We start from the raw sequence: 22,796 nt of genomic DNA, 5'->3' as shown, positions 1-22,796 counted from the left end.
AGGCTCTTTTACGCTGCGGAGATACGCCCCTGTACACTGATGCGTTGTAAACCAATGCATCAGAGGGGCAGCGTATATCGGCCGGGCGTGAAAACCCGGCCGATATACTCCTGTGTGCATAAGCCCTAAGACCCAGAACATCTTTATTTTCTGGGCATTGGAGTGCTGTGACAGCTTGTTTTTTGTGGGAAGAGTTGTCGTTTTTATTGGTACCATTTTGAGGTACATATGACTTTTGGATTGCTTTCTATTGTGTTTTTTGGTAGGGGAACAAAAGAAAAATAGCAATTCTGACATTAGTTTTTGCAATTATTTTTAAGGTGTTTACCATATGGGATAATTAACAAAATATTTCAATTGTCTGGGCCATTACTAACGTAGTAATACCTATTACGCTATGCTTTTTAAAATTTTTCTCTGGTATTTTATCTATTTAAAGGGCTTGTCCCGCGCCGAAACGGGTTTTTTTTTTTTTCAACCCCCCCCCCCCCCCCCCCCGTTCGGCGCGAGACAACCCCGATGCAGGGACGTACAGAAAGCTTACCGGAGCGCTTACCTTAATCCCCGCGCTCCGGTGACTTCTATACTTACCTGTGAAGATGGCCGCCGGAATCCTCTTCTTCCGTGGACCGCAGCTCTTCTGTGCGGTCCATTGCCGATTCCAGCCTCCTGATTGGCTGGAATCGGCACGTGACGGGGCGGAGCTACACGGAGCCGGCATCCTGCACGAAAGGCTCCATAGAAGAAAGCAGAAGACCCGGACTGCGCAAGCGCGGCTAATTTGGCCATCGGAGGGCGAAAATTAGTCGGCACCATGGAGACGAGGACGCTAGCAACGGAGCAGGTAAGTAAAAAACTTTTTATAACTTCTGTATGGCTCATAATTAATGCACAATGTATATTACAAAGTGCATTAATATGGCCATACAGAAGTGTATAGACCCACTTGCTGCCGCGGGACAACCCCTTTAATGCTAATTTCACACAGGCGATTGCAATGCTGGGTCGTGACACTCAGTCCAATACCGTGCTCGCCAAAATGCGATATCCCCATGGATGCAAGGTGTTTTTGTGTTAAAACTGCCTCGTATCACTTCAGGGAAATGGCGATCCTCCGCAGTGGAGGATTGTGGAGTGTCTCCCATTGTTTTCATTGGGGAAACCTCGCATCACATTACACTGCATGCACCAATACTGCCGCCGGCCCCATTGAATTCAAAGGGCAATACAAGGGCATGTCCAAAGATAGGACATGCCGTGGTGCGATGCGAAACAGGAAAACATTACTCATGTGTATGACCCTATTCAAAAGAAATGGGTTCATATTTGTTTGAGATTCTCTGCTGTGCAAAACTGGCCTAGAAAAGGTGTTTTGCTTTTAATCTGCATTTTTATTTTCTTAAATGAAACTTTATAGAATTTTTTTTTTCTATGTTACTTTTTAGTCCCATGGGCTGCATTCCCACGAACGTATATCGGCTCGGTTTTCACGCCGAGCCGATATACGTCGTCCTCCTCTGCAGGGGGGGGGGGGGGGGAGGATGGAAGAGCCAGGAGCAGGACCTGAGCTCCCGCCCCCTCTCTGCCTCCTCTGCGCCCCTCTGCGCTATTTGCAATAGGAAGAAGCGGGGCAGGGCGGGGCTAATTCTCGGAACGTAGCCCCACCCCTGTCCCACATCCTTTCATTGCAAATAGTGCAGAGAGGGGGTGGAGAGGAGGCGGGAGCTCAGTTTCTGCTCCTGGCTCTTCCATCCCTCCCCCCCTGCAGATGAGGACAATGTATATCGGCTCGGAGTGAAAACCGAGCTGATATACGTTCGTGTGAATGCAGCCTTAAGGAGACTTGAATATGTGATAGTTTGATCGCTAGGATAGTACACTGCATTACTTATGTAGCGCATCCTACTAACCCTATGGCTGCAGTATTTTAGACTCTGCAAGAGTCAGGGCCTAAGGTCCAATGTTCACGCGCTAACGATATTCTGCCGCCGGGGAGCATGGGAGAGAACTAACAGTTCTCTGCGGTGAGGCTATCTGACAGATGGTCTCACTGTAGAGAATCGCGGCAAATCGTAGCTCATGGACAGGGGGCAACACTATGGAAAGCATGCACTGCATTACCCGTGGCCGGATTATCGCCATGAGTAACGCAATGCAGGATCGTCTGTGGACAGGAGCCCTAATAAGCTGAGTTACCTGGCAGACATTGGAGGCCTTTGTCAGACTTCCTGCTGCCATGTTAACCCATTGAAACCCTGCAATCACACTGCGGGGTGCTGATGGGAAGCACCCCCTTCACATATCACCAGCGTAAATGCTGCATTTGTTATTGATTGTGGCATGTAAGGGGTTAAACTCCCAGGATCTAAGGTTTTCCCACATCTAGCGATTAGAGCAGGAGCCTGGCTGTCAGTAGTTAGCTAAACCACCGCTCTAAAAAGATGTATGTGCAAGTTAAAATCCTTTTAGCGAGATCAGTAAAAAGGCATATTGGCCGTCCCTAAGGGGTTAATCATGGAAATAATTCTAGCATCTTCTATTTATAACCAATTCCTGGATACAGCTAGGAAACATTGGTTATAGAGTAGTAGATGGGCTGCACTCTGCTCCTACAGAACGCCTCTGTGTCTGCTGAATAAAGTTTTGGCTTCCGTAGTGCGAGGATCTGCCGCCTCCTCCTCCGGCTGCACAATCACAGGAAGCAGTGACTGACACACTGTAACGCTGGAGACTTCTGCAGTCATTGTAAGGTGCCGTATCCCATGATTTCTACACCTCCTAACGGGCAGATCCTCACGCTTCTAGATGCTGGGTAGAATAAAGTAATGTTTGTGCAGCTAGATGCACAATGGCTGCACTGTGCAAGGATTATGTCATGAGAGCCCCCTTGTGATTTCTTACTGGAACCTCAACAACCGTTCTGTTTAGTGTGAGGCAAAATACAGTTGTATAAAGGGGAAAACAGATGTATCATAAAATAAGTTTTGGGTTTACATCTGCAGCAGGGGAAGAATCCCCATTACCGAACGGTTCCGTTGCTGGATGGAACCAAACCGCGGAATCCATTAGCTATAATGGGGCATGTTCCGGTATTTTCAGCCCGATCTGGGCAGAATCTCCAGACTACGGGTCCGATGCATATGTGAAACCGGCATAAGTCCTTGTATTTGATAAGCAGTGATACAATCACTAAGGTCTCATGTGAACGGGCGTATTTGATTTGCGGAACCCGCGATCGGCACCCAGGGTGAAGATCCGCAGTTCAAGCCGCCCATAGGAAAGCATGGAGCATCCGCACCTCCATGCACATGTGCGGATTTGCGTAGGAAAGAAATCGCAACATGCTCCATTTTACCGTGTATTCTGCACAGATGGGCTCAATTGATCTCTATGGAAGCATGCGATCCGCAATGCATCCATAATTCAATTGCGGATTTGTAGGCAGATACTTCTCTGGTAGCTTGGAGACCAAGCAGGGAGTTGGGAAGGAAGGGTAAGGCACTCACTTTGGGCTTGCGGTTGTTAGTTTTTTTTTCTTCGTGCGGATGATCCGCAGTGCATCCGCGTAGGGAAAAGGAAAAAAATACATCTATATAAAAACCGCATCCGTGATCACCAGCAAGCATTTAAAAATCATTTCTGCACTGACTCGCAGGTCTTCCCCTGTGGAAATCCACGTATGTCGGGGACATGAGGACTAAGGCCAGTGCCACACCAGCCTAAGCGCATTTACGAATGTATTTGCAAAATGGGTGTTGCATGTTTTACTGTACTTTTTGCACGTACGGAAAAAAAATGTGCAGCTCTGCTCCCGTTCATTAAAATGGGCAATTAATGTAATTATGCTTTTTCTCTACACTGCTCAGGAAAATAGAGCATGCTGTGCATTGTTTTTAAGCAAATTAAATGCATGTGCAAAATACGCTTATATGAACAAAGCCATTGAAGTCAATGGGTTCTATTCGCTGCGTATAGCGTGTGCAAATTTTGTGCACACAAAACGCTGCGCAAATACGTTCGTGTGAATTGCAATTTTTTGGCTTATTTCTTTCTGGGAAATGTTTATATATTTGTTTTAATGCAAAATGAATTGTGTTAGGGCTCATGTTCATTGACTTTTATTAACTCTACTCTCAGCGTATCATGCACACAGAATACGCAGTGAAAACATGGTCGCGGGCATGAGCCCTTAACCCCTTGAGTGGCACGCCCGGAAATTTTCCGGGAGGAGCTCCACTGCTCATGGCAACATAGCCCGGAAGATTTCCGGGCTATGTATCACTATGGGAGCTGCAGAGCACAATGCCACAAGCTGTGACAGTGTGCTCTGCCTGCACAGTCCCACACAGAGAACAAAGCAAGGGCTTTGAAAAACCAACAGAAGATATTGCCGACATCGGCAATCTCCTGCACTGGTTTGTTTACAGGTTGCCATAGAGACCATCGGCTTGTCAGAAGCAAGCCGATGGTCTCTGTGGCAGGGAGAGCTGGTTGTTAGCTGTCAGAGGACAGCTAGGTACCAGCTCTTACAGCAGAGATCAGAGAAAACCTCCGATCTCTGCTGTGTTAACCCCTTACATGCTGCAGTCTATGTGACTGCAGCATGTAAAAGGGCGGTCACTGCAGCATGTAAAGGGCTGTCACCATCAGACCCCTGGAATGTGATCAGGGGTCCTGATGGGTCCCTGTGGAAGTCCCCTAAAGGGACAAAAAAAATAAAAAATAAAAAAAAGTTAAAAAATTATAAAAAATAAAAAAATATATAAAATAAAAACACTTGTCTCCCTTTACTTTGTAAAAAAAAAATCAAAAATACAATCACACATGTGGTATCCATGCATCGTAATGACCCAGAGAAGGAAGTTAATGCATTATTTAACCCCTTAATGACATGGCCCCTTTTTTTCTTTTTTCCCCATTTCTTTTTTTCCTCCCCCCTGTTTAAAAAATCACAACTTGTCCCGCAAAAAACAAGCCCTCAGATGGCCATGTCAATGGAAAAATGAAAAAGTTATGGCTCTTGAGACGCAACTGCAAAATTAGTTGAAATTCAATGATTAGACCATTTTAAAAAACCTGCCCTGGTGGGCACGACAGGGTGGTAGGAAACCCGCCACTCAAGGGGTTAATGTAGGTAAAATGTGTACTTGTATTTGTACATGCGATTTTTCTCCTAAGTCATTGAGAAAAAGTCCACAAACGCTTCACATAGAGCAATCTGTGGTTGGCACGCTCTGCAAAGATGGGCAGGAGGCACGATAAAGACACAGAACAGCTTTGTGTGAGCAGACTTAGATTTTCGATTCAACTGTAAAGCAGGAGTGGTGTTATGAATGGTGCTGCCATAGGCAGGTGGAGGCACTGTGGTGCAGCAAAACAAAAACCTTTACTTTTGTACACATACAGAGCGCCCCAAAAATGTATACACTTCAATCCGAATTGAATTATTAATCAAGAAGTTCTCTTGTTAATTAATAATGATCATCGGAGATCAACTTTGTTAACACACTACTGTCCTCTTTCTGAGGGACTAGCTCAGTGTTAGGGTGGTTTCACACTTGCATTGGGGATTACACTTTCCTGCTCTGAAAGGGAAATCCCCATGGCCAAACAGTTCTCTGAACGGAACCAAATCACGCCGAACGGATCCAATTGACTGTAATGTGGTTCTTCCGCTTGCTACCCAGCTTTTGGACGGAAAAAAAAGTGCTGGCTGTCCGGTCATCAGTGGCTGTACTTTTGGTCACTAAAGTCATAATGACTGCTCTTACACCGGATTCACACGAATGTATTTGTATATTTGCGCAGACAATATGCAGAAAATACCCTGTTTCCCTGAAAATAAGACATACCCTGAAAATAAGACAGCATGATTTTCCAGAATTTTTGAGGATGCAAAATGATTTTTCAGGCTTTTTGAGGATGCTTGAAATATAAGCCCTACTGCAAAATTAACCCCTGCTAACAGTTAATTTAAAAAGTCAATTTAAATAGTGTCCAGGCAGCTATACATGTAAAAAAGTTAAACCTTTTTGAACAAAAATTAATATAAGACACTGTCTTATTTTTGGGGAAACACGGTAGAACCATGGATTTCAATGACTTTGCTCACATGCATTTGGCGTGCACCGTTTGGTCATGCAAAAACATATACAGGACGCTCTATTTTCTTGTGCACTTGGGCAAAGAGAGAGAACATTTTGAACTCCTGAAACTATTGGTCATTTCCATGGCTGTAATTGTGCACGACTTGCACGTGCAAAAAATGCAGTAAAATATGCCGATGCACAAGCTAGTATGTAATGCCGATTCCAAAAAAAAGCACGCTAATACGCTTATGCTTGTGTGAATCCGGCCTTACTGGTCCCATGCAGCCTTCACCATATTCTGAGGAACTACCAGCTTCACACTGCAGGGGGCGGTCCCCATAACACCCAGTAGGGGAATGTAGACCTACGGCAATCTGTGTCATAAAACGGTGCCCTTCGAGGTTTTCAGCTGAGGGCTATAGTTATTGAGAAAAAATGTTGATGCTAGAGTGGCCCTTTAACTTTACCCCAAGTATCATGTGACCACTGATTGCCTTCTGATAATAAACTTAATCTGTATTTAAATCGCACAACTATTTCATTGTGTAACTTCGGGGCACCTGGATGTTCAGAGGGGTATTACCAGCCTCTAATCTACAGTGATTAATATCTTCATTTTACTCTTTACCAGGCGAATGACATCCGTGACAAGAGATGTGTTCGGTAAACTGCCAGATGGCAGGACGGTGGAGAAGTTTCTTCTTGAGTCAAACTTCGTCAAGGTGCAGATCATATCCTTTGGCTGCATCATAACTTGTTTAGAAGCAAAAGACAGACATGGAAATTTCACAGATATTGTCCTCGGGTTTGATAATTTGGAAGGTACGTTTTTTATTTATTTTTCTTTATCAGCCTGGTTTTTCCTAGTTTGATATTACAATAATGCAATTACTATGTGGGTTTACTGCGGAGGTCTTGTTATATAATATATTATGGCAACGGTTGATTCTGCTGACACACGTCTAAAGCTGGCCATTAGAGATGAGCGAGCACGCTCGGATACAGCAGTTACTTGAGCAAGCATCGCTCTTCTCGAGTAACTGTTTACTGGTCCGAGTGGGGGTGAGCGGCGAGGGGTAGTGGGGGGGAGAGTGAAAGAGATCTCCCCCCCCCCCCCCCCCCCCACGAGCGCGCTCGGACCAGTAAGCAGTTACTCCAGAAGAGCGATGCCCGCTCGAGTAACTGCTGTATCCGAGCGTGCTCACTCATCTCTACTGGCCATACATTACAGTCTGCCTGTGGCATAAGCTTTGTAACTGTGGCCCATGTGTATGTACTGTATTTAAACAAGTGCAGGAAACTGTGCTCATCCCACTTACCTATACTCCCCATCAACCAAACTTCTTCCAAATCACACAACTCAAGTATCTGTCTTGTCCTCTACTCATATCATGTCTACCCTATACATATTACTCACCACAAATACCAATAGTCAGGACAAACTAGTACTATATGTACATCACTGCACCAAGATGAATTAAATAAATCCCTTATCTTTTACACAAGAGCAATCATCACTCAGTGAATGGAGGAGGAGTGGTTCGGGGATCGTTCCGGTCGCCTGTCTCCATTCACAATAAACAGGCAGTCGTTCATAGTTGAATGACTGCCTGTTTACAGAAGCTGATGTACCAGCAGACCAACAATGATTTTTAGGTCTGGATGAAAGTGATTTATCGCTAATCGTTCTTTCACCACACGTTTACACCTAGCAATTACCGTGCAGACTGCTTGACCTGCCGAGCAGTTTGCACGATAATCGCACCATGTAAAAGGGCCTTCTATATGAAGCTATAGAGATAAACTACACGCTTCTTTCGCAGATCTTGAGCATTCTTACTGCTTTTGGACAAACACTTCTTTCTTTCCATCAACAGCTCCATTAAGTGGTCTTTAGAGTAAAAAATAGGTTACAAATGTTTTCTGAGGTCTTAAACAGATGAGCGGGATTTTGTCCCATTTTGCGGTTGTGAAATTCACCGCCGTAAAATGGAATGAAACGAAACCATTGATTTCATTTTCACTAGTGGGATTTTTACGTGTTACTAATACTACGGGCGAGAAAATATTGAACTTACTCTTTCTTTCTCACACATAGTTTTCTCCACTATAGCGTGGAGTTTGAATTAAAAAAAACCCCAGATTCGTGCACTAATGTTCTCCTTAGCGGCGAGTATATTAGCGCATGCGCCCATCTGCTTAAGCCATAGAGCTGTATTGAGCTGTGATGACCTTCCCACAGACAATTCCACAGAATATGCAATATGTTGCAGGCATACAGGGGATTTTTCAATGCAAAGATAGAAATCCGTAGCAAATCTGCATATACGTTGAAGAGGAAGACTCTGCTATGTATAGTCTCAGCCATTCACACAGGCGTATTTTCTGCCTGTATTCAGTCTGTATACAGGCAGTAAAAAAATATGGACTCATTGATTTAAGTTGCTGTATTCAGACGTGCCTTTATGAGCATAAAAAAATTGCAGCATGTCCTATTTTAGTACATATCATGGCCCAAAATGACCCATGAAAGTCTATGGGAGTGTAAAAAAAAAAAAAGCTGTGAAAATGGATGTTCCATGTCATGTTGCCAGGAGACAGTGGAAAAAAGTGACATCAATTGGGCACCTTGAGTTTTTTTGTAGGCATGAAAAATGCAGTGAATACGGATGCAACATGTATTTTAAAAACGAGCATACTGACCCAAACTCACTGCATTATTGGAAATCCTCCCCCCACCCCCTCTGCACCCAACCCACTTAAAATGTGTAATATAGTGTCGTTTTTTACAAACTAACAGCTGGCTGTCTTCCATTGTGATCTGACCTTCACTGCTGAATACTTTGATGTGATTGGCCAAAGACAGAGACACAACATGAAGCTCCTGGGCCCCAATGCATATATCATTTCTCATTTATAATACTGATGTATTCTTATGTGGAAGAAGGGCTTTTGGGTCCCTTAGGCGTTACGTCGGCTAACTGTGCATCCCTACACCTACAGCTTTGGTTAGTGTTCTCAGGGAATGTATCTATGAGTTCCTATAAGCCTATAGATTTTTTCAGAAATAGGGTAAGAAAAAGTTTTTAAAAAAAATGGTGCATTTGGCCACTGAAGATATTAGGGCCATTCCCATCTGTGCTGGAGACTCCGTTCACCATGGAATCCCAGATGAAATAGAGCAACATGTTGCACTATTTTGTTCAGGAAGCTGGGCAGACCCCATTTATAGTCATTGAGGACCGTCTTTGCCATCTGGGTCCAGCATGTTCCATTTCTTTTTTTTTTTTATTCAAAGGATTGAGCCAAACAATGGAAGTCACATCAGAGATCGTAGCGCAAGTATGAATGAGGCCTTAAAACATCATTTAATTAAATACTCCCAAGAGAATATAATAATACAAAATGGTGACAGATACATTTTTTTATTTGTCACAAATCATTTAGTGCCACAAATTTATTTGTGACAAGAGAAAAATGCTAATTTAAAGTGCGTCATTACATTTTTGAAACCCTGTAGAAAAAACCTTGATCAGATTGTTTCCCAACGATTGGACTAAAAGAAAGGTGTGATGCTGGTTGTGTATAGTGATAACATCAGTTACATAGGAAGTGCAGCATAGATAGAACCAAGTGCTGAGCTTCTGAATATAGCAAAATCTGTATCTGTGTGGGCGTCAGACAATTCACAACGCTAGAGCATGAAAGTGTCAAAATACTAGAAGAGGTTCTGGTGTACTTGCTAGCATAAGAATGAACAATAAATCAGTAGTTTTGCCTTAGCTGCTCATTTCTTTTAAATAATATTGTACTTTTATTAAATGGAATGAAAAAAATGTTTATTTAAATGCACACTAACATCTCACACTGTATGCTCATCTAACAACCTATGTGTGCATCATCAGTCTTGTAATATACTTGCAGCACTTTTGCCATCCACTGCCTATTGTTATGCATTTGGCTTCTCTAGTAACAGGGACAGGGGGACACTGCTAGTTACAACTTGCAACAGAGGGGTGGGAATTCAGATACTGTCTGTCAGCTGCTTGGTGCAGTACTTTGCAAGGTGGCATGGGAAGTGTAGGAGAGAAGAATGGCTGGCCTAGGACACCTCCCACCTGCAAGTGGACTGCAAACTGCAGGGCAGCAGAAAAGAAGGAAAATCTACATGGAAACTGAATTGATAGAGCTCAAACAGCACCAAAGCAGCGGCTAATGTAGACCTGAGCTGCTTTTGAAAATTTTTGGAAAACTCGGCTACACTTAAAATATGATGTGATGATTTAAAAAGACTACAGTTTGTTGAGGTACTGACCTGTATCCATAACTACATGCTAAATAAACTGGACAGCAAAATTAGATTAGGAACCCAGAAGAACAAACTAAGAAACATCTGAAGCAAGGAATAGGAGCTTTGGCACCAGAGAGCCTTGGAAAGAGACACATTTAAAAATGTGAATTAGTACTGCACAGAATCGGACGGAAATGGGAGTTTAAATAGGGCACCGCATATACAGCATAGGAGATACAATGCACTTGTGACCGCAGAGATGGCACACTGGACAGGAAGACACCTAGAAGTAGCAATCAGCAAATCTGCAGTGTATCTAGAAATAAGAGGAAACACCCAAGTTGCTAAGATCTGTTTGAGCAATTAAACCTACTTTGCAATGCAGGAAGCGTTATTAACTTAGAAGTATAGTGTTATTATTAAACCTTTGCAATCCAATTTTGGATTCAGGGTTTTCTAGGGGAGGGGGAGTTATTTTTCTGCCATTATACAATGGTGCCATCTGCTGGCTAGAGCCAGTACTGCGGTATTTGACATGCTGGAGAGGCCCCGACAACAGAGCGGCCAGTAATATGCAGTAAGATTACCCTGCCGGACGTCTTCCAACATAGGAGCTGCACAGCTTTCAATCAGAATGTCTGAAGATGTCAAACAGTGGATTGGAAAGGGTTAAAGTTGTCACCTGACATTGTAAAGATGTATGTACAATAGAGGCAGACCATGTGGCTGCTCCGGCGTCCATGGAGAGAGGGGCCCAGTGATGTTTGGTCCCACCTGCTCTTCTACTGGGTGGCTGGAATCAGTGCAGGCCCTTCTTCTGCAGAGGAACTGAATTGCTCGAGAACAAGGGGGTTGGAAATTGTCTTAATGCATTAGTGACTGCCAATATACATTTTTTTAAGGCGCTCACTAATGGACTTTTACTGTACTTTTTGCATCAGCAAAGCATATGCATTTTCTGTGCAGCAAAAATATACACACCAATTGAAATGGCTAATTATTCTAATTAGTTCCAGATGTGTGTGTGTTCCTGCACAATTACGCAGTGTTTCACGCATCTCCTATTGTAATGGGCACGCATTTGCACATCCCCATTGATTTCTTTGGGGACTTTTGGTGCACACATAGGAAGGAAAATGGAGCATGCTGAGTTTGTTTTTCTTTTGCGTGACCAAAATGCACAGGAAAATCTGCACATTTGAATGAACTCATTGAAATCAATGACATCTATTATCTGTAGAGATGAGCGAGCGTACTCGGCCCCGCCCCTTTTTCGCCAGAGTACCGCGATTTTCGAGTACTTCTGTACTCGGGCGAAAAGATTCGGGGGGCGCCGTGGGTGAGTGGGGGGTTGCAGCGGGGAGTGGGGGGGGGGGGAGAGGGAGAGAGAGAGGGCTCCCCCCTGTTCCCCGCTGCTACCCCCCGCGCCGCCACGCCTCCCCCCGGCGCCCCCCGAATCTTTTCACCCGAGTACTGAAGTACTCGAAAATAGCGGTACTCGATCGAGTAATTACTCGAAACGAGTACGTTCGCTCATCTCTAATTATCTGCATATTGCCCACCTAACTAGTGATCCCAATGGCACATGTACCCCAAAATAGGGCCAATGAAAACTACAACTCTTCTTGCAAAAAAACAAGACCTCACATTGCTGTATTGGTGGAAAAATAAAAAAGCGATGAAAACTCAATTTTTTCTTTACAAAAATATGCAAAAGTTGGGGAAAAAAACTACATAAGTTTGTCGCCGTAAGAGTAGTGACACACAGAATTAAGTTAACATGTCATACTGCATGGTGAATGCTGCAAAACAAAAAAAAGTAAATGTATAAGTTTTTTTCAAGTAAAAATTAGGAGAAAAAAAACACTCAGAATCTTCATTTTGGGACAAAAACTAGTTGATTGTTCCAATGATGAATTACTTGAAGTGAATTCAATTATTCCGCACTTTATTACTTATCAATGATTGGGTGTCACAGGGGCATCCCATTGTTGTTGCAGACTCATGAAATTGATAGTTTGGATTTTGTTCAGCATGTGATATTTTTCAGGTTACTTAAACAAGCATCCCTACTTTGGAGCAGTGATTGGGCGAGTTGCAAATAGGATTGCCAATGGTAAATTTAGTATTGATGGGCAGGATTACCAATTGCCCATTAACAATGGGCCAAATAGCATTCATGGAGGACTCAAAGGCTTTGATAAGGTAAGGAATGTGCATAATATATATTTATACAGTGTACTGCATTCATATAGACTAGGGTACCCAAAATGACATTTAACGGATTGAATAGCTGCGATTGGTTCACCAAGCGCTGCAGTGATTGGCTAAGTCGCAGCACTCGAGAACCAGTCACAGCCAGCGCTTCCTGGAGGCGGGATTTTTGAACCGCCTTACCAGGAAACTGAAGACCACAAACAAGTGCTGCGGAACTGCCAGAGGAGAAGTGCGGCGGAGCGGACAGCGCCTCTTGGATAATGTGGGGTTTTTTTGGGTTTTTTTTTGTTTTTGTTTTTTGTTTTGTTTTTTTTCTGTTGCAGCTAGGGTTTATTTTAGGGACAAACAGTAGGACTTCCTACAGTAAACGTTGCATCACACCACACCAACACCGTGATTTCGTGCGATTCAAATCAAGGGAAGGCTCCATAGTGAAACATGGGCTACAAAACATCGGAAATCGCGGTTGTATAGAGCATGCCACGATTTTTTTCCCTTTGTGTTGCTGCCACAAAACACCCCTTATGTGAAGGAACCCATTGGAAAGCATGGGCTTCACATGCATGCGATTTGTAGCACTGTCTCATTCTGAGAAAATCACGCGATTTTGTCACCAGTGTGAAAGCGGCCTTATTGCTGCAGCATTAGGCCAGGCTTACACGAGCGTATTTGAATTGCGTAATATGCAGTGCATCATGGCAATTCATATACATTGATTTTCGCTGTTGCACTCATACTAGCATTCTTTTCATTGTGTAGAATACATAAGTAAAAGAATGCAGCATTCACTATTTTACCACTTAATCCACACAGTATAACCCTATTCTCTATGGTGCGTATAAAATGCTGTACATTGCATATGTGCAGCATTTATATGCATAATAGCGAAGCGAGAGGGCAGGGAATAAAAAAAAAAATGAAACCAAGAAGACTGCCCATTACAGCATGCGTAAGATACGTGAGTTACAGCTGATATAAGTTATACATCTCCTGTAAATGGTGATATAAACCGTGCTGGTATAACCTGGGTATCTTGTGTTTATAATTATATATGTACAACTGGTATAAGTTATTCATCTCCTTGTATATAGTGATATGGGCCATGCTGGTATAACCTGGGTATCTCCTGTATATAATTATATATGTACAGCTGGTATCAGTTATACATCTCGCGATATGGACCATGGTATACGTTTTATATCTCCCTGTATATAGTGATATGGAGCATGCTGATCTAATCTGGGTATTTCCTGTATATGATTGCACACTTTAGGCCGAATGCAGACGGTCAGGTCTGATTCCGACTGCAAGATTCTTACAATGGGATGCGACCCTGTGCCCCTGCAGTGACCTCCGGCTTACCTGTCCGGTGTCTTCACTCTGCGCTGTGGCTGTGCCAGCTGGCGCACAGCTAAACATGCGCAGTGCAGGGCCAGCATGTCAGCAACTACACGGCCGTGCGACCCTGTGTTAGGCTTGTACTGAAATAAGACATGCTGCAATTTCCACCCCGCGAGCGGAATATGGGAATGAAGCCATTGTACCGCATGGGTTTTTTATAATTCTACGTTTTCTTGCACAATCGCATCACTCAAAAATTGCATGATTTTCTTGCTAGTGTGAAGGCAGCCTAAGGGGGTTACAAACAAATTTACACATAGTCTAGGAAATGTCATATTTGGAAAGCTCATGGCAAGGGGCTAGATCATGTATGTAAATGTGTTTTGCAGCTGTATGCAGCCCGATTTAGGTATGGGTACGGGTACGGGGGGGGGGGGGGCCTTCTGCACCCAAGCCCCTGAGCCCTTACCTACACCCCTGATCCCACCCTTTGTATTGTCACAAGACTGTAACAAGATAATAAATGTTTACCACTTCACTGGTCTGTGGTTTTAATGTTATTACTGATCGTGTATTGATACTGTTTAGTACACATTTAGATACAGTGTTTAGAACTACCTTCAAACTCTAAACTGTGGGCTACAGGCCATACAATACATGCAGAATAGTTTTGCTTATGATGCCAGTCATCTTAGTTATATTTCCATGACAATAGAAATAAAGTGACCTAAATGAGCAAAGAGCCATGAAATGTTCAGAGCAATGTGACATTGGAAACATCAGTCATCTGTAGGGAATGACGCTTATACAAATAACTCACATGAGAGGAGATAACCGCTATCAGCAATGCAGCTGTGATATTGCATAGCTCCATATACAACAGGCGATGTACTAAACATTACACGGATTCTGGTTAGATGTTCTATTGTAGTGCATGAGATGGCCATTTTTTTTTATTGGTAGCAGATCTTCTCACAAAAATGAAATGTAAACACCATATTTCCTATGCAAAACGAAACAGAGACCAATATTTGGGTTATAAACCCTTTTTACAGAACTCTTGTGATGCAGCATTTTAACTGTTATATTATATATAAAGGGAACATGTCAGATCCTGTGAACTTGTCTTGATACAATGCCAGCAGAAATACCATGCATTGCAGTATATGGTATAAGTGATCAAACAATTGCAAGTCTCCTATGGGGACAAACAACCAAAAAAATAAATCTATGGGAAAAAAGTTTTTTTTTTCTTATTGTAAGAATTGAAGGGTACTAAAAGTTCAAAAGTAAACAATATTCCTATATTTCTAATATAAAAAATAAAAACAAAAAGACTAAAATGTATTTGGTACCACCACTTATGTATCCATGGTGAACGTGGTCAGTAAAAGTATATACACAACACCAAAACTGTGCCTTTGAGTCACCCTGTCCCTGAGAAAAAAATGTAATAAAAACTGTCAGTTATATGTACTTCAAAATGCTACCAATAGAAACCACAGGTCATCCTGCAGAAAATGAGCTCTTGCACAACCCCATCAACAGAAAGATAAAAAAGTTATGGTGGTCAGAAAATATTTATATTTTTTAAGATATTTTATATTTTAAAAGTAGTGTAGCATCAGAGATGTGCCCCCTGCTTGTAACCCCTTCCCTGCCGCAATCTATGGGAAGTGCGCTCCCTCTGTGACATTGCCGGGCTCTCGCGATATAATCGCAGATAGCCCGGCTGGTTGCCATGGCAACAGGATGCCAGATACCGGCGTACTGTATTGCTATTGCCTATGATCGCTGTAATAAGAGATAAGGCATTGCAAGCCCTCAAAGGGACACAAATGGTGTAAAGAAAAAAAGAAAATAATGTACAAAAAATAAAAATGTAGTAAAAAAAAAAAGGTTAAAAAATCCTTTTTGGGGCTTTTTCTCATATTAGCATAAAAAAATTTATAATCCCACATATTTGGTATCATCGTATCCTCAACGATACATACAATAAATTAACATGCTTTTTATCCTGCACGGCAAAAAGCGTTAAAAAAATGCTTAAAAACTGAGGAGGCAAAATGCAAATTTTTTAGCATTTTGCCTCCCAAAAACGCAATAAAAGTGATCAAAAAAGCAGTCTGTACCCCAAAATGGTACCAATAAAAACTAAAGCTTGTCTCGGAAAAAATAAGCCCTCACAGAGCTCTGCCCATGAAAAAAATAAAAAAGGTTATAGGACTTTGAATGCAGCGATTAAAAAAAAAAAAAATTGGAAAAAAAGTTTTTTTATTGCAGAAAAGTGGAAAAAACCTAAAAAAAAAATATACGAATTTTGGTATCGTAATCGTACCGACCCACAGAAAAATTTATTGTGTCATTTATGCTGAATAATTAACGCTTTCAAAAAAAAAATCTATGGCAGAATTTATGCGTTTTCTCTCCCTGGGGTCATAAAAAAAATTCTAAAAGTTACCCAAAAATGAACAAAAAACAAGCCGTTATACGGCCGCGTCGACGGAAAAATAAAAAAGGTTATGGCTTTTGAAAAATGGAGATGAATATCCGCCAAAAATCGTTGCGTCCTTAAGCCCTAAATAGGCCATGTCCTTATGGGGTTAATGTACTCCAGAAGCAATGTAAGCCAACCAGAAGAGGGTGTAAATTTCATTTTGGTGCATCCTTAGGCACTTTTTTTTGTTTCATCATCAGCCACTGTGCATTTCTGTGGTTTTTCCATGTTTGCAGGTTTTTAACTGCAAATGCGGCAAAAATCAATGTTCTGATGTATTGCCAATGCAGTTTTTACTACATCCATATCGCCCTCTGAGAATGCACCCTAAATCTTCCCCACTATTTTCTACCTAGTGTAGGGCATGAGGGAGGTGGACTATGACTATTTTGGGGTTTGCTTGCCCTCTTAGCACGTACGAGTCATGCACCACCCAGCGGCATACATAGTAAAGATAAAAATGAGACCCCTTTCAGTTGGTGCTTTACACCGGCACACTGATAACCGTCTGTGATAGTACGTCCTGGTGCCCCCATTCTATTTTCTTGTCTGCTATTACTGCTGCACCTGTGGAAACCACATTTTTGTGCTGGTTCTCTCCACCCATTGAAATGGGGACCAAAAGATCAACCTGGCTTATGTCTCCCTCTCTTCCCATTTGAGTTGTATGATCTAGTTTTATGGCATGTAGTCCCTCGGCACCAGCCTGTATGACTTGTGCCTGGAGTGTTACTTTAAAAAAAAAAAATTCTATACTTTAATTTATAATGCAGAGTCCACCTGCATACCTTAGACCGGATTCACATGAGCGTATGCGTATTTGCCCGCTTTTGCGCAATAGGCGTTGCATATTTGCTTGTACAACAGTGTTTTTTTTTCTTTTTACTGTTTTTTTTGAGCTGCAAAAAACACACACTGATGACCTCAGCCATTGAAATGGCTAATTAGTTTAGTTTAACCCCTTAACGACCTCCGATATGCCTTTTGACGGCCTGTATCAGCGGTCTATGTATGAAGAAAGATCGCGGGGTGACCTCTCTTCATACATCACAGGGAACAGCTGTTTATTACAGCTGACACCCACGGGCAATAGCTGAAATCGGCCGAGTGGCCGATCGCGGCTATTTACCCTTTAAATGCCACTGTCAATTTTGACAGCAGTTTAAATTGTGAGATCACAAGGAGCCATAGGGGTGTCATGGCAGTCGGAGGCCTTCTGAAAAGCCCCAGGGCTGCCTTAGCAGACTGCCCATCAAGCCGCCCCCGTGGTGTGGCTTGATAGACTGCCTGCAGTCTATGGCATTACATCATACTGCAGGAGCAATCAAAGCATCGCGAGTTGTGGTCCCTCAGTGGAACTAAGATAAAAAGTAAAAATCAGATCAATAAAGTTTTACTAATTGTAAAAAAAAAAAAAGTAATAAAAGTTTAAATCACTCCACTTTTGCCATATCTATAATAAAACAAAATACATATCTGGTATTGCCGCGTCCGTACAAGTCCGATCTATCAAAGTAGCATGTTATTTACCATGCACTGTAAAAGTCGTCAAAAATAAATAAATAAAATAAAGCACGCCAGAAATGCACTGTCTCCCAGAAAAAATGCAATAAAAAGCGATCAAAAAGTTGTATGTATTTCAAAATGATACCTACTTAAACTACAGAGTGTCTTGCAAAAAATGAGCCCTCGCACAACTATGCCGCCGGAAAAATAAAGTTATTGTTAGCAGAAGATGGCGGCAGAAAATAATTGTAAAAAATTTAATGTCTTTGAAAAAAATATAGTACAGCAAAAAAAAAAAACTTTACAAGTTTGGTATCATAGTAATTGTACTGACCCATACAATAAAGTTATCATGTCAATTTTGTTGCAGTTTGTGTGTCATAGAAACAAGACGCACTGAAAGATGGTGGAATGCAGCAGAGAGGTCAAGGAAGATTAGTAGGGAGTAGTCGCCTCTAGACTCATCAGGTCATTTGATACTTTTGTGAGGGCGGTTTCGGTAGAGGGCAGAAACCAGACTGGAGGGGGTCGAAGAGAGACTTGTCAGAGAGAAAGCATGTGAAGTGGGAGTAGACTAGGCGTTCTAGTAATTTGGAGATGAAGGGGAGGTTTGATATGGGTTGGTAGTTGGCGGCGTCGGTCAGGTCAATGGTTGTTTTGTTTTTTTAGCAGAGGGGATATAGAGTGTTTGAATAAGGAGGGGAAGATACCCGAGGTTAGAAAGAGGTTGCAGATGGGGGTGAGGTGGGTAATCACAGCTGGGGAAAGGGACCAGAGGAGGTGAGATTGGAGAGGGTCGCTAGCGCAGGTGGTGGTGCGAACGGCGGAGAGCAGCCTTGAGACTACTTCCTTTGTCATTGGTTCAAACATTGAGAGTCCATGGGTGATGGATGCAGTTCTGAGGAGATTGGGATTGGAGATTTCTTTTTGGATATGGTGTTTTTTTTTTTTGTTTTTTTTTTCGTCTTTGAAACAGGTGTCTAGGTCTCCAGCACTGAGGTCCCTCATGGGGACCTGTTCCTTGAGGCTGAGGAGGGAGTGGAAGGTGTCGAAGAGTTGTTTGGAGTTGTGGGATAGTGAGGAGATAAAGGAGGTGAAATAAACTTGTTTGGCATGGTGAAGGGCTAGGTTATAAGGTTTAAGCATAAATTTAAAGTGGAGGAAGTCGACGGGCAGCTTTGATTTTCTCCACAGCTGTTTGACGCACCCAGAGCACCGCCAGATGAAGCGTATTTGAGACATGAGCCAAGGTTGCTGTGGTCTGCGGATGACTGCTCGGGTCATGGGTGGTGCCTCTTCATCCAGGGCACGTCTGAGGGTGGTTTTGTAGTGTTTGACTGCCAGGTTAGGGCAGGAGACAAGAGAGATAGGGGACAGGGAGGACTGTTTGGTCTCTGCAAAATGATGGGTGTGGACGGTCTGGAGAATCCTAGAGGTGCGATAGATTGGAGGGTCATAGAAGATGCTAGGGTGCGTGATGGAGAAAGATAGGAGGTTGTGATCCAAGAGTGGAAGGGGGGAGTTAGTAAAATGAGAGACAGAGCAGAGGTGGAGGAAGATTAAATCGAGAGTGTTGCCATCTCTGTGAGTGGGGGACTCTGTGAGTTGTGATAGGCTAAGGGAGGAGGTGAGCATTAAAAGCAGATGAGAAGCTGGGGTTGTTAGTAGGGATATTAAAATCACTAAGTATTAGGGTTGGGATTTCACAGGATAGGAAGTTGGGGAGCCAGGCTGCAAAGTGGTCTAGGAACAGGTAGGTGGGACCTGGGGGCCGGTAGATAACTGCGACGCACAGGGACAGTGGGCGGAAGAATCATAGGGTGAACTTTGAATGACTGGAAGGTGAGCGAAGGAGCCGAGGGAATGACCTGGAAGTGCAGCGAGAGAAGGATGCCCACTCCTCCGTTGCGCCTGTCATCCGATCTGGGAGTGTTGGAGAACCTCAGGCCATCATAGGACAATGCAGCGGGGAAGGTAGAATCGGACTGCTGTATCCAGGTTTCGGTGAGAAATTATACCCAGGAAGACTCTTGTTCTGTAGCTTGAAGTCTTTTGCAATGTTAGGCCACTGTTTCTGCATCATCTCTCTACATTAAGTTATAACTCTCCAAATATGCATTTTGGCCTTCAAATAATCACATGATTGAGATTACATGAAGATTTTATAGGCTGAACTGGATGGACATATGTCTTTCCTCCGCTTTAAATACTATGTTTTGCTGTGTTGCAGGTGCTTTGGAAACCTATGGAGATTGAAAATGGTGTTCAATTCTCTTATATGAGTGCTGATGGAGAGGAAGGATACCCCGGTGAACTAGAAGTCTGGGTGACATACACACTTGTTGGTAGTGAGCTCACTATAAACTATAAGGCTCGCACTAGTAAGACCACACCTATCAATCTAACAAACCACTCTTACTTCAATTTGGCAGGACAGGTAACACCATGATACATAGCATATAAATAATGCTAATACATCAATGCTTAGATGTTGTTGTTTTTTTATTTATGTCCTTTGAAAATTATGCTTCCATAAGCTGCAGTGTTGATCTACTAGTTATCACGTAAACAATATTTTCAATTAATATCAATCCGTACCAATTATATATACTAATGAGCCACTCTCGCTACTTGGAACTGGTTTTGAGTAAACTAAGACTATATAGAATACCCTTCCCCTCTAATGCAGATCAGAGATATTTTTGGTGGATTTATTAAACAGTATACCCAGTGTATTAGACCTGCAACAGCCTCCATTTTTCACGAACAAGACTCCTTTCTTCCACTCTCAACTAACTTCCAAAAGCTTAATATCCCCATCAGTCATGCCCCTTATTATCCTACATATGTGCTACTTTAACTGACATATGTAAGTCTCCATCACTTACATATTCATTGTCTTTGTTTGAAGAAATATTAGGACGTAACACGTACCTGAATAAACATATTTCACGAAGCGACAAACTACTATTACTCCCTATCACTACACATTAACATCTTTAGATTATGGGAAAAAAGATCTAGGTAGGTCCTTTTTCCCTAAGGAAATACTAATTCTCATAAAAGGCCCAGATCAAATCTCTAGCAGTGTGCAGTGGTAACTTGGGGGTTATTCACTTGTGGACCTCCATCTTTCCTTCATAAGACAGGTGGCAACACATCAGGAATTCACTTCTATACCATAGTGTTAGTAGGAAAAGTGGGTTCACCAGCCTTTAATTGCAGCAGTTCAGCAGTATTCACTGTTATAACAGGCATGGTACTGGTGTATCTTGACGCCACCAGATGGTAGGGGTTTGACAGGGCTTGCATGTAGCAATGCTCCTGTCATACCCCTAGCTCCCAATAGGGTGAAGAATGGAAGGTCCTAGCACCGTGTGTATTGCTTTAGTGCCTGGTCTGGAGGGTTAGTTTTCCTATTAGGATTACTTCTGTAAGCCTAATAGGAAAAGAAACCCTCACCCTAACCCTACAGATCAGGCACTAAAGCAATAGGCACGCAGCAGTGCTCCCTGCGCCCCCTTAGTGGTCCGTGGCGGCAGTTTGTTGCAGCCGCTGTTGCAGCTGTCTGCTCTGTTCGGCCCTGCTAATGTCCTGTGCTAATTACTCACTATTAAACAGTGCTGTCACTGTGCCTGAGTTGCCGATGCCACCGCCGCTCACACTGTTCGCATTGTTCTCCTAGCGTCAGGGATTGAACTGAACACTGCTCCCAGCCTCACCGCACTGCCGGCGCTCCATGCCTTGGGGCTGTCCTCATGCGCCTGTGCCTCTGCCAGTGCCACCGCTCCCAGCCCCAGAACTGCACTGCACTGCCCGCTGTGCTCCGGCGCCGCGACTCTCTGCATCCACGCTGCCCCCTACAGGGTCGGAATGGCACTTGGGGCATTAAGCACACCCCCAGCCAATCAGAAGCTGGGGGCGTGAAAAACTTTTTTGACAGCTGTATTATGTCGCTACCCCTTACTTCCGGTGGCGACATAATACACCAGTACCAACAGGCATCACAGTGCAAATGCCAAAATAATACCTGGCTGTCTGGCTGCTAACACAGGATCTTTAATCCTAACTATCAGGCCCAATGCCTCAATGTATCACAGCAACATATAAAAGTTCATACCATTCCATTCAGGGAGTGATCTCGGGGGCGTCTTTCCCTGTTGAGATCTAACCTGCCCTCATCCTAGAGAGGGCAGTGCCCTCCAGCCCCGAGGGGAGTCAGGAGCTGTGAGTGTGGCAGGAATCAAGCTTTTTCTTTCCTTCTTGCCACACCTACACAGGTGTTCTATCTCATCAGTTTAGCAGAATGAACACTTTAGAGCCCTCTGCTGGTCAATCTGCTAACTGCATTGTCACAGTGCTTATACAAGAGAATACCTAAAAAATGCTATCCAGATTGTACAAGACACCAGACATTATGGCAATGTACCTGCAAGGTGGCTCTGATATCTGTTAGATGTCAGAAAGAAAAAGGCACTTTCTATCATATTTGGTGATCTTGTGACATAATTTAGTCTGAGGTGGAAAAAATGTTTCTACAGATGCAACTCCATTTGCGGAACAGCACTGGCCTAGTCACTTGAGACCAACTACATATTGAACTAGGCTTTATACATGTGTCTTACATATAGTACAGTAATAATTATGAAAAAAATTGTGTGTGTGTGTATATATATATATATATATATATATATATATATATATTACATAATATAGATCCCATAGACCTATGAATATGTTGTTAATGTGATCCTATGGTGCTATGAAAACCGCCTGCATTTTGATTGGTAATAAGAATACACTTTTTTCACGGCAAGGTTTACAGTCCGCAAATGGATAGAGAATAGAGATGAGC

General features: G+C 42.9%; 2 protein-coding genes across 2 annotated transcripts in view; both read left to right on the top strand.

Moving 5' to 3' along the window:
• Positions 1 to 22,796, top strand: part of LOC136620153 (regulator of microtubule dynamics protein 2-like) — a gene marked incomplete at its 5' end in the record, with an annotated part of 371,477 nt that overhangs the window by 162,472 nt on the left and 186,209 nt on the right. The window lies entirely within an intron of this gene.
• GALM (galactose mutarotase) overlaps positions 2,675 to 22,796 on the top strand; it is a 32,419-nt gene continuing 12,297 nt past the window's right edge. The window contains exons 1-4 of the mRNA XM_066595865.1: positions 2,675 to 2,750; positions 6,721 to 6,911; positions 12,431 to 12,585; positions 20,172 to 20,378. Of these exons, the coding sequence (XP_066451962.1) occupies positions 6,725 to 6,911; positions 12,431 to 12,585; positions 20,172 to 20,378 (549 nt within the window). The 5' untranslated portion in view covers positions 2,675 to 2,750; positions 6,721 to 6,724. The remainder of the gene's footprint in view (positions 2,751 to 6,720; positions 6,912 to 12,430; positions 12,586 to 20,171; positions 20,379 to 22,796) is intronic.

The sequence above is a fragment of the Eleutherodactylus coqui genome, chromosome 3 (genome assembly GCF_035609145.1).
Source record: "Eleutherodactylus coqui strain aEleCoq1 chromosome 3, aEleCoq1.hap1, whole genome shotgun sequence".
In the NCBI taxonomy this organism is placed as follows: Eukaryota; Metazoa; Chordata; class Amphibia; order Anura; family Eleutherodactylidae; genus Eleutherodactylus; species Eleutherodactylus coqui.
Note: the sequence above shows the minus strand (reverse complement) of the source record. Positions and strands in the feature narration are given on the sequence as shown.